The sequence below is a fragment of the Argiope bruennichi genome, chromosome 9 (genome assembly GCF_947563725.1).
Source record: "Argiope bruennichi chromosome 9, qqArgBrue1.1, whole genome shotgun sequence".
Lineage (NCBI taxonomy): Eukaryota > Metazoa > Arthropoda > Arachnida > Araneae > Araneidae > Argiope > Argiope bruennichi.
The window spans coordinates 83,800,234-83,818,341 of NC_079159.1; the positions used below are offsets into that span (position 1 = coordinate 83,800,234).

An 18,108-nucleotide genomic window follows, 5' to 3' on the forward strand; every position below is an offset into this window, starting at 1 on the left:
ACTTTAAGACATGGTTTTGTAATTGGAAAAAACAGTGGCAAAAGTGCATTGCAGTCGGAACAGATTACTTTGAAGGAGATACTATAAATGGATACCAATTATTTTATACCACCATTCCCAATACTTCTTGATTATAGTTGTACATCGATTTATTGTGAAAATTACAATTGATATGGGAACAAATAATGCTAACTTAAAATATCTTTAAATTAAATATTTTATAGTATTGACTACATGTTGTAGGAAACAGTACAAGTAGTTAATTATACAAAATCTGTCAGTTATTTACATTTATTGTAAAATACTTTTATAAAACAATGCAAGAAAGCTTCTTAATATTTAGTATTTTTGAATTATAAAATAATATTGAGAAATGTTTGTATAAATCACATAACAGTACATTTTAAGGATTTATTCCATTGTAATTTTATTTATTCACATTATAAATGGTGATAATAAAAGCTAATGCCTAACTGTATCTCTGCTTATATCAGAGATGGGTATGTTGATTTTATTAACCAGATGGTTTTGTCTTAATCTACAAAACTTGGTATATATATATATACTTAGACAAGTAATGTGCATTTTGTAACTTTAAAATATATATATAATAAATATATATAAAATATATATATTAGACTTTTTTTTTACTAGAAATATTATTGTCTAAAAACGATTTTTACTTCACTTTAAAATGTTTCTAATAACATTTTCTATGATACCTTTATTATTATTTATTTATTTATTGAAAATAGCTCTTTTTTTTAATATTTTAATTGGTTTTTACAAGTATCTCATTATTGAAATGAAAGGTTTTTTTAATTTTTTTTTATTATTATTGCTACAACTATTTAATTCTGTATGGAGTTATATGTCTGTCAAAATTTAAGTTATAAATTATTGGAGAAAGACCTAGTTACAAAAAATATTTCATTGAAATGTCTAAGAATCATTAATTACAGTAACCCAACTAGTTTACAAGGTTTATTTAACGAATGAAACATTTTAATTTTGCCATAATTTGGATTCTTTTTCTTGTCATTATTGAAAATGTCATTAAGACAAAATATTCATGAGTTTATTTAATTAAAAATTAGTCATTTGTTTAAATGTTTAATATATTTAAAATTCTTTTCTGCATTATTATTGTTTTTGAAAAAGTATCTTAATTTCCTTTTGATCAGATTAGTATTTGCAGATTTTTTGAATATTTTACTTTAAGTTTCATTTTTAAAATATCTAGTTGAATTGAAAAAACAGTACAATAAAATGATTGTTCAACAATTTTAGGCATACTGCAAATGGACAACATCTCTCTACATTCTATCACAGTTTTCAGAATGTGTGAGAATAGCTGAGTATGGTTTAAAGATGTGCAAGGAAACTGGTGATGCTGTCAAATATAGAACACTTGAAAAAATTAAAATTGAAGCAAGCAATGCCTGTAAGTGAAAGCTGAATTATTAAATGATCTTTCAACTATATTAATGGAAAAGACTTAAATATTGTACCATATAATGCTACATTTCTCTGCGGTAAATATGGTTACCAAAATTATTACAAAATATACTGTATTAGGATCATAATTATTCTGTTTTAATTTGAAAATTTTACTTTCATCTTTAAAACAATATCATCTGACAAAATATTTTAATTAAAATTCATCGAAAACTTAGCAATTTTTTTCCCATTTTTAACTCTTTTTTTCCTTGTTTCTCCCCTCTGTATGTTTATAATTGTTTCACTGGAATTGGGTATATTGCTATAGATTTTAATATGAAATTGAAGAATTAATTTTGCAAATTAAAATAGAAGAATTATAGCTTAAAACTTTTGTATTGGTTAAGAAGTCAAGCAGTGTTGTTTGCATTTTTATTTTGATGAGTTTGGTTAAATCCTTAAGTATTATTGTGTGTAGCACTTAACACTAACATATTGTTAATTGTAATCAAATTAACTCAAGCATAAAAGTAGTCTTATATATTTTTAAGCCATTATTATTCTTTCACATTTGGAATCTGGATGAGAAAGAGAAAGGCTTCTTGTTTTTTAAATACATTTGCTACATCGAATATGTAAAGGGCAGCATAGCATTACACTCTGTGTTTCCAAATAAAGAATGTGTTTAACTTGTTCAGTTTAAAAATTATTAAAATTTGTAATGCCTTTGACATAAAATGCAAATTATTTATTTATTTCTGTACAATTTAAATTTGTACAATAATAAATATTTATTTAAATTACATCTGATTTTAAAATTGAAGATTTTTAATTGAGAAATATTGATATACTTGTATAGTAATATTTCTGTATGTGCCTTATGTGGGTGGTACATTTTTATCATTTGTCTTTCTGTGTATTTATTCCATATGTGAATATTTAAAAATTTATTGAGTTTTATGTCTTTCTATTTTTAGTGGAGAAAAAGAAAGTTGTATCGAAAAAGTAAGTTTTTTTTATTATTGTTATTATTCTTCTAACAACTTTGCATCAAAATTTCAAGTTTTTTTTTTATATTGATATTCCAAGAATCAAAATACCTTTATAATCATTTTTAAGGTTTGGAGCTTATGGTTAATAAATGTTTTAATTTCTTCGGGACAGGTGTTCATAGACATAAATACTGCCACAAGATTAGACCTGGCAAGCTTTTCGAAAAAATTTAAAATCTGATAATCAATATATTTTCGATCATGATTTTAAAAATTAATTGAAATACTTGATATTTAATACTAAAAAAAAAGGTTTTGATATTATTTTATTATGATCAGTAGAAAGTAACATCAAATTATTTATGCAATATAAAAACATAAGAAAAAAATTATATTTAAAATTTTAAAATACTTACTTCCAAGATAATGTCTCAAAGCTATATAAAAAAAAATATTTCAAAATGCAGATTAGTGTAAAGACCCATGTTAAATAATTTACATTCATATATAGTGTCTTGTCTTTTATCTTGCTACAGGCAAGTTCTGCACAATATCTGTTTTTAATCATCTGTTTTACCATAAAGAATTTAATGTTTTGTTATCATCGGAAAATCCATAAATTGATCATTAATAAATTTACATACCCCACCACCACCACCGTAGAAAGATAAGTGATCTTGTAGCTATGACTACATAAATGAAACTGATAGGAATAAAACTCTGACTAGAATAAAATCCTACCTCAAATGATATTATAAATTATGAAAACTACTTCAAAATAAATGTGTTTTTTTCTTTACATTAACAATTATATAATTTTGTTTACATTTTTAAAAATCCAATGATTCACAAACACTTGCCTAACCCCTATTTGACCTTGATGATTGAACTACTAATCTATGGACTAATAAAGAAGTGTGGATTAATGTAGTGATCTAATAGAGAGTATTTCATTCACAAAGCCTGGGGCACTTGTGCATTAATAGGTGTAATGATATTCTTCCATTGTGATGAAAGAATGCAGCATTCAGCCCTTTAATAAGAGATTAAAGAACAACTGTTAGACATTGCTTCCTCAAAATATTGTTGGAAATGTCCTGATATTAATACATATTAGATTTTTAAAGTCATTAAATAATGTGCAAAAGTTTTTGGTGTTTGACTGTGGTTATGATCTTTTTTGTGAATTGAATGAATCTTTTTATTAATAAATTAATGAATTTCTTTATTTTTTATATAAAAATTTTCAACATTTTCCCTTTTTTTTTTTAGAGAGGAATTAAATGTTCCAGAAAAGGTGAGTTTAGTTTTTTTTAAGTTGTATAACTGTTATTTATTATTATTATTATTATTATTATTAATTTGTCTCAATACTCAAAATTGATACTTGCAATTAAAAGAATATTTTGAAACATATTTAGACAATTTCTTTAAAAAAAGAATCAGAAATATGCTTCTGAAATTTTCCTTCTCTACCTCTATTTGTGAAAGGTAATAATAATTGTTCTATACAATTCCTTGTTCTGGCAAATTTTCTATTTCCATTAAAAATCTGCTTATGTAAGTGAAGTTCTTGTTACTTCTGATAATCAGAAATATTTAGAAAATATTAAGCTGGATTGTTGTATGTGATTTTATCTTCATCTGGCCTATATTGTATTAATAAATTGTATTTCCTATGAAGTGTTTGCCTCTTGAATTATGCTTTTCCCATAATATGTATTAAAAGTATTTTAAATTATATCCGTCTTAAAATAATTGTTAAATATGCAGGAATTGTTTCATCCCCCCTCCTTATTATACCTATTATTTATTATTACTGTAAAAGTATTTTTTCTGTTAAACTTTGGATATGTATGTTATTTTTATACTTCTATATAATGAATTTTTTTAGCCCATGGTAAGTATTTTTTATGCATGTTTGCTATTTATTTCATTATTTTTCTTTTCTTGAACTTTATTCTGGGTTTTTATTTTTTCTACTTCGTTTTATATTTATTGATCATTTGAATTTCAAGTTTTGCCATTTTTCAGACTTTCCTTATTTGATTTTAATATACATTAGCTATCATTTGAATAATTTCTTAAACATTTATAGGATCTCCCAGAATTGATAGAGGCATCTGATTCTGAAGTTGAATGTCAGGTATTAATTTATTCTTTGCATTTCTCTTTAAAATGATTGTGACTGGATAATTGTACATGAAAGATTGATTCTAGAATTTGAATTTGAATAATATATTTGAAAAAATTAAGAATCAAAAGTTTCATATTAACAAATATCTTGATCTGTGTTATTTGTATTTATATTATTTTAATTTTGTAAACATAATACATAATTAAAAAGCCTTAATTTTGGTATAAATTTTTCTTATAAACTAGAATAAGAATTTGTGATTTTTTTTATATAAATAAGTTGTATTAATTTCTTGTAAATTAAATCATTGTAATGTGTTGTAAGATTTTACTTGGTTAATATTAGTTATAACAAAAGTATTTTTTAAAACTGTTTGATTATAGCTCATAATTGAAAAGAAAGAATAACAAACACAGAAGTTACTATACATGGAGAAGCTGATTTCACAAAATAGCATTTCAATATAAAACACTAAAATACTTTTATTGTGTTTTTAAATGTTATTGATTTCTTAGACTTTTTTTTGGGGGGGGGGGAGTAGTATCAGTTAAGAAATTTTTATTCTGAATATAAGAAATTGTAATGTTAATAAAAAATTTATTTTGAAACCTTTTTATCTTTTAAACAGAAATGAAATAAATTGACAAGAGTAATGTTATTGGTTTTTCAAACAATCAGTTACAAAGGTTTTATATATATGAAAAACATTCTGTTGTTGAAAATTCAAGAAAATAATAAGCAGTTAAAACACTTCAATATAACTTATGTAAAGTTAAAAATATTGCATTTTTAAATATTAGTAAACTAATGAAATTATATCAAAATCAATGTTAATTTAAAAACATATTATAGCCAGGATTTTTAATTTTCACACTTTTTCTCTAGTAACTTAAAATCTAATAATGCCCAAATTTTTTAATTCTAAGTCATTAATATTACTACAAAACTTTATGGTAACAAGTTTTGTTATTAAAATCCAGTTTTTTTTTTTTTTTTTTTGAAATATGAATTTTTAAATATAATATTCTATTGATAAAGTGCATTGATTTTTGGATTACTTTATCTTATGTCTTAATCTGCTTTGTCTTATTATCTTAAGTCCTTTTAGTTAATCATACATGTCAACTGTGCAAATAATAATAATTTTATTTTCAGGATGTTCCTGAACTCATGGATCCCTCAAATTCTGATGAAAGCGATTCTGAAGTAATTTTTCTTTTATTTGAATGTTTGCTTGTTTTCTTTTGTGATTTGTATTTATGTTATAATCCTTTCTGCAGTCTGAATGGGCAAATTCTAAAGGAGAGTGCCAGCCATCTGCATCTTCAGTAAGTTATGCCATTGAATGAATTTAATTATTGCAAATTAACATTATTAATGTAAAATATATTAATTATTGCAATTATAATCTTACTAAAAAAATTATAAACTTATAGGTGGATCATTTAGTGAATGCTGAGAAAAATAAGGTAGAAGAATCTGCATCTAAAACTTCCAGAGTTAGAAGTTGTTCTGTTTCAGATTCTTATAATGAAAAGGTAATAAAGATATATATTTAATTTTTTTAAAATTAATGTTTAATTCTATATATATTTTTTATTTTTGCTTTGAGAGTAAAATTCCAAGTCTTAAAATTTTAGATGAATCCTCAAATAAATCATGAAAAAAATAAATCTGGACATTCAGCATCTAAAGCATCTAGAGTTAGAAATTCTTCAGTTTCAGATGCTTGTGATCAGAAGGTAATGGAATCATTTGTCTAATTTTTATGTTTAGATGTTAATGCCAAATTTAACACACTACATTTTTTTAATGTCATATGTTGAATTGTTCAGTACAAATATGGTAATTAGAGAGTTGTTTCTTCTCTTAATTCGATTATTCAAATTTACGTATCTTTTATTTGCAATTTTAAAATATTCATTAAAGTTGCAATAACTTAGTACTGCCAAGAGGTTTTTATTTTTTTTTATGTAGCTTTAGCCATTTTGGCAGCCATCTGATTGTTTAAAATTGTTTATTTTTAAAAAATTCAATAAAATCTGTTACATGTAACTTGGTTATAATTTCTACCTCAGCAATCTATTAAATTTCAATTATTAATAAATTTTTAAGTGTTTTAAAATTTATATCATTCTGTTATGTGTGTTCCTTAATCTGTCAAGTGGTTAAATTTCATTAATTTGCTATCAGAATCAAAGCCTTCAAAAAGAATATAAAGATAATATATACAGAATATCAGAATCATTTTCTTACCATTGCAGTTTAATGTATATTACCAAATATGTTTCAAAATATATGTAATATCCCACTTTTTCTTCTTTTTTTCTTTACTGATTTAGTAAAAAAAACCCAACTCTATTGCTATGCAAAAGCACAATTTATACATTAAATTTTTTTTATACATCCTTTGGCAGAAAGAACAGCAGGGTGGACATACTCTTCAAAAAATTTCCATCATTGTTTTTTCTGAAATTTAAACCTTTAACTATAATTATTACAAACTTTAAAAATAATTTTTTTTTAATAATTTTGTTAAAAACGTGCTTTAAAAAGAAACTATCAATCCATAAGTAAACAATGTGCAAAAACACCTATATAATTTTTCTGAATCTATATAATAATAAAATATACATTGTATTTAGAGAGCGCTAATGCTGCTGCAACTAAAACACAAATGAACTTAACCAAATTAGAAATAAATATTAAGTTAATAGTCAAAGAATCAAAAAGAAAGATTAACTGAATCCGGCCCGAAGACTTTTTCAAGGGTCACCCTCAGGCAAGGATTCAAACCAGGGATTTTTTCTGTGAGGGGTCTGACTTTTCGTCCAACAAATTGACCCCTCGTGACCCGAAAATCCCAGAAAATTGAGGTTTTAGAGATAAATTAGTATCACAAGATTAAAACAAGTAAAAACACTAGCAAAAAACAAACCAAATAAGACCACAGCAAATCAAACCACAAGATACATGAAAAAAAGTAATATAAACACAAGGCAAATTACTTACAAAATGAAAGTACAAATCTGAAGAAAACTACTTGAGGTTAAAACGTGCTATTGTAGATGTATTTCGTTGAACTAAACTAAGATTTAATTTTTCCACGTTTACAGCTATATCCGCCTCCCACGTTTCGTCATAATGTATCGTCATCAAACTTGAAGCGCCATCTATTGAATTAAAACTCAAAGCTAACAAACCAGAGGAAGTCAGAAATTAAACAGACCCTCTCTTATCAAAACTTCTATATTGCAAAAGTTTTTGGGAAATTCGTTAATAGTTAAATTTTTAATGAGATTGTTTGTTGCTAAGATATAAGAGCTTTTATTATTGCTAATTTTTTTAATTCTGTTAAATTGTGAAAATATCAAATTTTTGAAAATTTTAGAGTTTAAATTAGAATGGTAGTTACTAAGTTTAATTATTTTAAAGTTAAATTCATCCCTTTTATCATAAATACCTATCAAAGTTTTTCCATTGTCAATTTCTATATTTAAATCTAAATAATTAGCTTTAAGTTGATTTTCGTTTGTTTGAGTTAAAACTAATTCTTTTGGGTAACAATTAATAATATCATTAGGATTATCCACATTTAACAAAATTAAGTCATCAATATATCTCCAGCCTATTATTAAGTTAAGTTTAATTATTTCTTTTTCATAATAATGTTGGAAAATATTGGCTAATGCACTTGAAAAAGCTGTTCCCATTGGAATTCCTTTTTCTTGTTTATAAAAATTTATTCCGTTAAAAACATAGTTTTCTTTAATATTAAATTTACATAACTCTAACCAATTAGTTTTTGTAATAATATCTCTATTTAAATATTCTTCATATATATTAGTACAGACATCTATTAACTTTTCATGAGGTAGATTAGTGTATAAATTTTCAAAATCATAAGTATTAAGCTTATTAAAATTGTTATCCTTTAGAAAGTCCAAAATATCTTTGTTACTATTGATAATAAAATTATCTTCCTCTTTAATTTTGTTTAGGACAATTTTTAAGTATTTAAAGAAATGTTTTCCCGTATAGTAATTGTAACTGCCAGTGCTACAAGTTACGAATCTAAAATTTATTGGTTTTTTATGAAATTTTATTGTTGGGAAGAGGTAAGGGTAGTTTAAAGAGCAAGTTTTTATTTTAATTTTTTTAGCGAAAGCTAGCATCCTTTTATCCAATTCTTTTTTCCCGGTGTTAATTAATTTGTAAGTTGAATTAGAGTTATATTCCTTAGTTAGAAGTTCTTTATAATAATATTTACAAATTAAACCGAAATTATTTGCCGATTTATCTATTACTGTAATAACAAACCTCTCTTTTAAATTTTTTATTTCTTTTTTCAAAGTTTTGTTGAAATAAATTCCTCGTTCTTTAGTTCTAACGTTGTCTGCATTAAATTCTGTTTTAATGTCTTCTAAAATCCTTACTTTCCATTCTCTGAAACCTTCTGGAGGCCAATGGTATTTCCTAGATAATTTGGAAATAAAAATATCCAAATCTTGTCCGATAGAAATTAAGATTTTTTTAATGTTAACTTTTTCTCTTAATCTAAATTTCGTGCCCCTTTCCATTAAATCTCTTAAAGAGTTAGAATCTATAATTTTTAAATTCCCTTTTATAATATGTCCTTTGTCAGCATCTATATAATCTTTATAAATATCTTTATTACAATTACAGTCTGTCTTGTCTATCTTATTTAAATTTTTGCTATAGTAATTATAGTTACAGATTCTTTTTCTTAAAGTTGCTGAATAACTAAATGCTATTGAAGCTATTGCATTATCCTTTAAAGGAAAAAATTCTTTATTGTTGTGCATAACTTTAGGTAACTTTAGGTTTTCGAAGCAAATATCCAAAAATCTCACTACACAGTATTCTTTATTTAAATTACTTTTAGTTTTAAATAGTAAATCGTTTTTTCCTATATTAAGCTTGAATTTGATAAGATCTAGAATTATGTATTTAGTGAATGAATTTTCAAACTTTAAATCTTCAAATTTGTTATTAATAAACCATCTAATTTTATTTTTTCTAAAGCCAAATAGATATTTCTTAATTTTAAGAATATTTTCATTATTATGTTCCAAATTACACAAATTTTGAAAATCCTCAGTTACTATATCAAAATTGCCGCCTCTACCTTTTCCTCTCTTAAATCTTTTACTTTTGTTTTCATTATCTAGAAAGTCTTTAAAGATGTTAAGTTTGTTATAAATACAAATGTTATCCAAATCCCCGTAACCTTCTCCATTTAATTTACTATTGAGTCCATAAGGAAACAAAGTTTTTAAATTACATATAATTTTCCTGCAATTTTCTGGGATTTTCGGGTCACGAGGGGTCAATTTGTTGGACGAAAAGTCAGACCCCTCACAGAAAAAATCCCTGGTTTGAATCCTTGCCTGAGGGTGACCCTTGAAAAAGTCTTCGGGCCGGATTCAGTTAATCTTTCTTTTTGATTCTTTGACTATTAAATTAATATTTACTTTAAAAAGAAACTAACTCAAAATAGGAAAAATGAGCTGAATCGTCAACTTATTTTCATATTCCAGAATATCAACAAGAGGGCTAAAAAACACTAGAATACTATATATAATCACAAGGAAAAGTATAAGTTTTAAATTTAACGATTGTCCTATAGAGCATCAAACAACACACTTCCAAATATTGCTGGAACCAAATATTGCTTGTTATATTGCCAAATATTGCTAACCAAATATTGTTACCAAATATTGCTGGAAAATTCTGTGAAAGTATTCAGTTTAATTCTTACATATATTATTTAAAATTTCCACAACACTGGGAAAACGCAGAGCATTTAAAAATCACCTATAAAACAGGAGGGAGGGATAACAGTAATTTCAAATTTCTTGTTTGTTTATTTATTTATTTTTTTCATCTGAAAAATGCTGATCCTTTTAAACATTGCAAGAATAAAAGATAATCTCTCAGGCTTTAAAAACTAAAGACCATCATTTGCATCTATCAAATTTGTCTGTCATCCCTTTTCTACTCTCTCCCTTTTTCTTTCTGCATAGATTATTTCAATGTTCATGGCTGAGAAAAGTATTTATATTAGAATAATGACTACAGCTACTTGAATACTAATGAAACTACTGAAACTGAAAAGGAAGATTTTTTAGAAGAGTGTTTCATTTTTGTGAATAATATTACAAAAAAAATGAATGCTTGTCCAAAAATTTTGCTATTTTAAAAGCTACATTTTGTTTGTATGATATATATTCATAACCATACTAGTGTCTAAAATTATGGAAATCATTTGGGAAAAAAAATTTAGGGCTTCTAATATAAATTATTTTTAGGATAATGTCATTTTTAGGATAATCAAATTATATATCAATAAAAAATGTATTTATTTTAGAATCTAATATGCTACTTTTTCATATCATTATAAAGCATTTACAAAGAAAGAAAACATAGAATTTCTAAAATATGCAAAAACTTTTGCAATGTTAGTTAATGTTTAGTGGGGAAGTGGGGAAGATTACTAAAGTTTAATTGCAACATAAGATGCCTTTTGACAAATTGTACAAATTTTTATTTTGCAGTTGTTATATTGTCAAAACTGAATTAACCTGTTTAAAAATTAGATTTTTTCATATATTATTTCTGTCTGATATGTTTTCTAATTAGTTCAATTCATTTTCAATGGAAGTAAAATCTGAGCTAATCCTAAGTTGATCTAACAGTGAAATACTTCTTACAATCACTTTTTATATCTGTTTCAATGTAACATGAATCATGAACTCAAGAACCTTATTCATCTATTTTTAACCATTTATATTTCAATTATATGCTCAAATTTGGCCAACGTCTTTAGAAGTGATACAATTCTAGATTTTAACACTTATTGGATATTTCATGATAAATCTTATGCCATAAGAATCTAAATACTTTTTATAAAATGTTTGAGCAAACATTTTACAATTTCATCTCTTCAAGTAGTATTTGCTCTATTATTCGGTTACCTAGTTCACATGAGTTTTAAGCCTATTCAATCCTTTTAAATGTTTATAAAATAAAAATAAATTCAGTGGTAATCTGAAGTTTTAGAACAACTCCTGTAATTTACATTGACAGTCTTTCGACTCAATATCGCATTGATTTATCTTATCTTGAATCAAATATTCATAGATTTTTTTTAATATTTTGTTTTTTCTGTAGCTGAGCTATATGATTCAATTTGTCTCTCCCAAAACAAATTTTTCTGCTATATTGCACTATCTCTTCATAATTTTAAAAATGCAACATTTTGTTAAGTTCCCACCAAATTTCCTTCTTATTTCTTGCTAATTAACTCAATTAATATTTGCATCCTATTCTGTATATCATATTAATCAAGTCAGGGCCATTTCTTTAATTTGATTATAACTTATTATCTAGTTAAATAAATTATTAATGAAAGAACTTTTTAAAAATATTAATGCAAAAAAGTTGAAAACAATGATTCTATAAAAAATATAGAGGTAAAAAATTGTCAAAGACCTTATTAAAAACATGCATTTATAATTTCTAGTACATCTGAAAATGGATTATTAAAAAAACTTGCAAAGTTCTAACTCTGTAAAGAAGAAGACAAATTATAATATGTATAAAAAGAGCATAAAAACACCATTACAGCTTTACAGCAATCACATTAAAAAATGTCTTTTTTTTTTTCAGCATTGATACATGAAATTATTAATAATCAAGCAAGAAAACAGAAATAGATCTATATTGATCTATTAGTTGAATTAAAAAAATCAAACTGTATTCTTAAGTAACTTTTTACTACAATTTTAAAAAGAATACAGATAATTTAATTTTGAGAATTGCATTAAATTTTTTATTAATGCAATCTTCCAACAATACATAAATTCATGGTATTTTTCCAAAAATGATGTATTTTATGATATCTCAAACCTTGAAAATGCATTTTTTAAAAAGGTTTCCATAATCTTTCTGCAAGTGTAATTAATTATTAATCTGTTTTTTCTCATTAATTAAATTTTTTTTTCTTCAAGGATAATTCTGAAGAAAGAATAAAGATGTTACAAATGTCTTTAAAAGATGCATCCAATACACTTTTAGATGGATGTGAGATAATGGCTATGCGCCGTTTTCGGAATGCATTGGATGAAATTAAAGCTGCTCCTGAGGTTCAGTTTTATTTACTTCTTTGTTTTGATGTACAGTTATACAGAATGTGTATTAGTGCATGGGTATTTTTTCTTTAATTAAAAAAATTAACATTTTGTCTCTATAAATTTTAATATTAATTATAATTAAACAGGAAATTCTATACTGGTGAAGTTTCAAGATTTGAAATCAAATTAATGTTATATTGGAAAAGATGTGTGATTCGTAATATCGTCCTAAGTTTTTATGAAAATCTTTTTTTTTATTCATTGTATCTGCAACTACTTTTTAAAAAAAATGTACTTAAAAGTCCTTTGTTCTGAAAAATACCTAGTATTGTAATTTTTCCACTAGACTTCATGCTTTTAGCTGCTCATTTGTTCTGAAAAACTGAATACATTTTAAATAAACATTAATTTCTTATATTTGATTATATGTATATTATTTATTTGTTTGACTTTAAAAAAAATACGAGTTGCAAAAGTATATAAAATTGTGCTGAGTTTATAAGATTTCCATAATTTAACCATAATAATATAAAAAATAGATTATTCTCATCTGAATCTATTTTTTCATAGATAAAAATTTTATTTTCAATTTATGGGCAGTGGGAAGGAGTTTTAAAGTAAGAGGAACTATGCATGTGCCCAGTATTAATTATTAATGTTCATACTTTATTGAATGGTTGTTTTTTATAATTAGAAATTTATGCACTGGTAACCCTTGTTGTAAGATATACACCAAATTATAGCATTTTTATTTAAATCTACAGATTTAAATAGTTCTCAATAATTAATCCTCAAAATAAAATGTTATCTAATTAATAATTAAAATAAATTTACTGTTTTTAAAAGTTAATGCTCTCTTGTTAAAACAGCTATGCAGTATTTGCGAGTGTATTCAAACTGGACTACTTAATTAATTTTTAATAATGTTTTAAATCGACTAAAGCTTTTGTATGTAAGTCACAGGCTAGTTTATTATCATTTAACTCTCTTTTTTAAAAAATAATAAATTTTCACTTCGCCATGAGTTAAACTTTAAAAATCTTAGGCCCTTTAATAAATATTCTGTATTAACTTATTTATGAGGCTCAAATCCTTAAAAGAGTATCATTTTATAGTCACATAGTTATATAATATTGAAGACAGCTAAATTTTAAACATATATTTCAGTTTAGAAAAGTTTTTAATTATGTTAAAAACACCTGGATTAAAATATCTGTAAACTAAAGCTGCTGCTTCTTTTCTCTCTCTCTCTCTCTCTCTTTTTTTTTGGCAGAAAGTTATTTATTTTTAAAAAAATTTCATATGAATATATTAAGATATATTATTGCATAGATATATAAGCATATATTTTTTAAAATATAGTTAGATGTATAGGAAATAAAGATTTCTTTTGAATTCCTTGCATTACCTAAAAATGAATACAAAGGAAATAAATACTTCAAAATGACTTTTTTTTTTTAACTCATTTTTGTTTACATTCTGGCTGATGAGTGATATATGTCAATTGAAATCTGTTCGCATTTAGAAATACATATTGGCTTGTTAAACAAAATAAAGAAAGAAAGCAATTATGGAATGTAATCCATTTAGCCAAAGAAATGAAGCATAACTATCCGTAGTTCTGCTGGATTAAGGTTACTGAGGCCCAGATAGAAAGTTATAATTAATGGAATCATCCTGTGGCATATTTTTTTTCCTAAAATATTTTAATTGTGCATTTAAACGAGTGCATTTTTGTTTCCTTTTTAAAGTTTAGCTGTCATTTTATTCTTTTCTCATAATTTAACTATAAAATTCTTGTTTTATGCATCATGATTAACTTTTTTATATCTTTATTTTACAATCCTTTTTTAAATTGATGGATCTTTAAAAAATAGTTGTGCATTTTGTAAATTTTTTGCTGCATTTTTTGTTTGTTTTTAATATTCTTTTAAATTGCATATCTGCATGTTTAATACATATATTACCATTACCCAATAATGATTCCATTTAACATTAGACATTAACACTAGTAATTTTTTTCCCTCCATTAGATTCATAAATATGAAGAATGTGATATTATCTGTATAAAATATGCTTATGCATTTGCATGTTACCAATCTGGCGGTTATGATGTAAGTATCTTGGATGATTAAGAGGGCAATTTTATTCACTTTGTACTAATGTAAAAAAATTTTTTAATTGTTTACTTTTTACAGGATTTGCAAAAAGCTATCATTGTATTTCAAGAAATCATTGAAGAACATAAAAACGTTGCTTTTCCTGCTGCTTATTTTACTATTGGACAGACATTTCTTAAATTAAACAGGTAAAGAACCCATTTTGAAATGAAATTGTATAGTTTCCAATTTATGTAAAGCTTCTTTTTTTTTAAATCCAATTCCAAACATTATTATATATAATACAGAACCTAAAAAAACTAAAATGCTTAAAGTGGGAGAACATTTTAACTTGATTAAGATTGTGAAATTTAATAAAATTGATTTTTATGTTTTGTGTTATGTATTGATTTATTGTTTGAAATAGATGGAGTTTTATTGGCCATTTCTTCTAACAAGATTAACAAAAAGAGGCAGTTCCATTAAAAACATATAATTTTGTTTAATTGGAAGATATTAAGCAATTTTCTATGCTATATTATATCAAATCGCAATAAAGATAGTCTTTTATCAGTTTTTTACTCCTCTAAAAAATTTCACCGTAACCATTTTGTAGAAGGCAATGTCTGAGGTAACTTGTTTTACTCATCAACTGATGATATGCAGCAAACATTTCTTGATAAAAAGTGCAATTTCAACATTGATTTCTTCTTTACCCATGATCATCTATTCTTCTTTCAATCCTTTTGTATAAAATGGATCTTCCTTTTTCTTTTATTTACTGTTCACCACAGTTTTCATCCCAGATTTGCAATTCGGAGAGGAAGGTACCAGCTAAGGTGTCGCCCTCGTCATCTGACCACAGTTCAAAATTATGATGCCTGTCCTTAAAACAGGACATTAATATAACTAAACTAAAATCAAAACCCAGATTGAAAGTATAAGAGAAGTTAGTAGATTTTTTTTCCTCATGAAGTTGATCCAAAAACTTTGTGAATACTGACTGAGGGCTACTTGTTCTTGAAAACTTTTAAAATGTTTTATATCTTACATTTTTTTTTGTTGTTTTTGTTGTTATTATTAACAAGTAAAATTTGAACTTTTAATTAAATTTAGTAATTAATGCCAGTTCTTAACTCATTTTATTCTGTAGTTATATGAAATATTTTATCTATGTTTTCTTCCTACTGAGTGTGTGATGCAGAATTTATTCCATGTTTTTATTTCTTATACAGATTTAAACAGGCTCTTCAATATTTCAAAATGTTGGATGATACTTCACAGAAAGGGGTTCATTCCCAAGTTTATGTATGGCCTGGAGTTACAGCTACCATAAATGAAACCAAACTTGATTACTTGAGGGTATGATAAATTTTATTATTATTATTTTAATATTAATTCTATGTTTTTAAAGATGTTTGATACATTTAATAATAATTTGTAATTTTTTTTTAAAAACTATTTTTTAGAAACATTTTTAAAGAATTTAGTTTAAAAAATTAATTTCTATTTTTTAAATTTTTTTTATATTATTAAACAGTGCAATAATTTACCTTTCTACCAATTAAAAAATTAATTTTAAAGCTGAAGCTGCATTATTTTCTATCAAAGAGCTTAAAAAAGAAAAGTGGTGTTCACTTAGTGTGTTAGTATCTGTACTATCAAAATAAGAATCGTCTTATTCTGAAAAAAAAAAAGGAAATTAGCTTTGGATCTTTGATAATCCTTTGAAAATCAAATTATTAGACTCGAAATTAATCTTCCAAAATCATCAAATAATCATGGTGTTTTAATTTAAAGTTGTGTAAAATTCTGGTATTTTTTCCATGTCAAATCTATTTGTAACATCAAAAAAAGGGTGTGACTAGGGATTGCAATACCGGAATACCGGTATTTTGAGCTATTTTACAATTTCGTAATACCAGTATTCACAAGTTTAAATACCGGTTTTTCGGTATTTACTAGAAATTTTTTAAATTGTCTCCACTATATGTTCCGGGATCGCTAACGCAGCAAAATAGAATACGTTTTTGTTTTTATGTCTCCTAATGTGCGAAATTAATGAGCTAATTAATGGCTTAATTAATTGCTTGAATCTAAATTAGCGAAACATGGATTATCTTTGATATAAGATATTGTATCCATAACAACTAATGGAGCAACAGTTATGAAAAAAGTTGGAAAGTTGATTGGTGCAAATCAGCAGTTGTGCTATGCTCATGGAATTCAATTAAGAGTAATAGATGTATTGTACCAAAAAAACTAAAGAACAGAAGAATCCAAATACTGTGGATGTAGAAACTTCGGATTCCGACATTGAAAAGAGTAAGAGTGAGAGTGATATTAACACTGAAGATAATGACAGTGTAATTGTTGAAGAAGATATTGCTAATGAGGATGAAATATTAATCCATCAAGAATTGCTTCCTATAATTTATAAAGTTCGAAAAATTGTTAAGATATTTAAACTTTCCCCTACAAAAAATGCCATATTGCAAAAATATATATACTAACTGAAAATAAAACAGAATATATGTTAATAATAGATTCTAAGACACATTGGAACAGTTTACTCCTAATGATGGAACGATTTTTGAAATTTAGAAATCCAGTCCAAAAGGCAATAATCGACTTAAACCTGTAAATTAATTTTTCACATAGTGAATTCGACTTAATAGCCAGAACTATATCAGCTCTACTTCCAATAAAACTGACTATGGCATTATGTCGGAGAGATTTTAATTTATTAACAGCTAATGCAATAATAAATCTCATGTTGCCGTCATGAAAGAACAGCACACATCACTATCTGAAAAATTATATATGACATTGAAAAATCGCACAGAAGAAAGGCATACCGAAATAGAAAATTTCTTATGGTATTTACATAATTATAACAATTTTAAAAATAAAAATGAAAAAAAAAAAAAAAGAATCCAAATCTGATTAAGTTTATAGTAAATTTTCTTAAAAATTTTTTACCTACAAACCTATCCACATTCAGAAGAATTCGGTTCAGTTATCGAAGATTATGATGACACTAATGTCGATAGTGAAAAGGAATTGTATCTTGAACAAAAATTAGAATTAGAGATAAATAAATTTAAAAAAATCAACGAACCAAAATTTAATACAGAAATGAGCTATATCCAAAATCATCCGACAAGAAATTGATTTATTTGAAGATGAGGGATTTAGAGATAAATACTTGGTAAACGTATATCGCGCATTGCTAACAGTATCACCAACTAGCGTAGATGCCGAAAGAGCGTTTTCGACAGCTG

General features: G+C 25.1%; 1 protein-coding gene across 6 annotated transcripts in view; it reads left to right on the forward strand.

Moving 5' to 3' along the window:
- The window catches only part of LOC129983735 (E3 ubiquitin-protein ligase TTC3-like), a 125,048-nt gene that overhangs the window by 53,081 nt on the left and 53,859 nt on the right, over positions 1–18,108 (forward strand). For 5 of the 6 annotated variants that reach the window (XM_056093335.1, XM_056093338.1, XM_056093340.1 and 2 more), the window contains 12 exons: positions 1,291–1,444; positions 2,418–2,445; positions 3,705–3,729; positions 4,531–4,578; positions 5,725–5,775; positions 5,850–5,897; positions 6,006–6,107; positions 6,210–6,311; positions 12,603–12,737; positions 14,759–14,839; positions 14,924–15,033; positions 16,060–16,186. In XM_056093335.1, coding sequence (XP_055949310.1) covers positions 1,291–1,444; positions 2,418–2,445; positions 3,705–3,729; positions 4,531–4,578; positions 5,725–5,775; positions 5,850–5,897; positions 6,006–6,107; positions 6,210–6,311; positions 12,603–12,737; positions 14,759–14,839; positions 14,924–15,033; positions 16,060–16,186 — 1,011 coding nt within the window. The remainder of the gene's footprint in view (positions 1–1,290; positions 1,445–2,417; positions 2,446–3,704; positions 3,730–4,530; positions 4,579–5,724; positions 5,776–5,849; positions 5,898–6,005; positions 6,108–6,209; positions 6,312–12,602; positions 12,738–14,758; positions 14,840–14,923; positions 15,034–16,059; positions 16,187–18,108) is intronic. The other variant, XM_056093339.1, reaches the window with a different exon arrangement.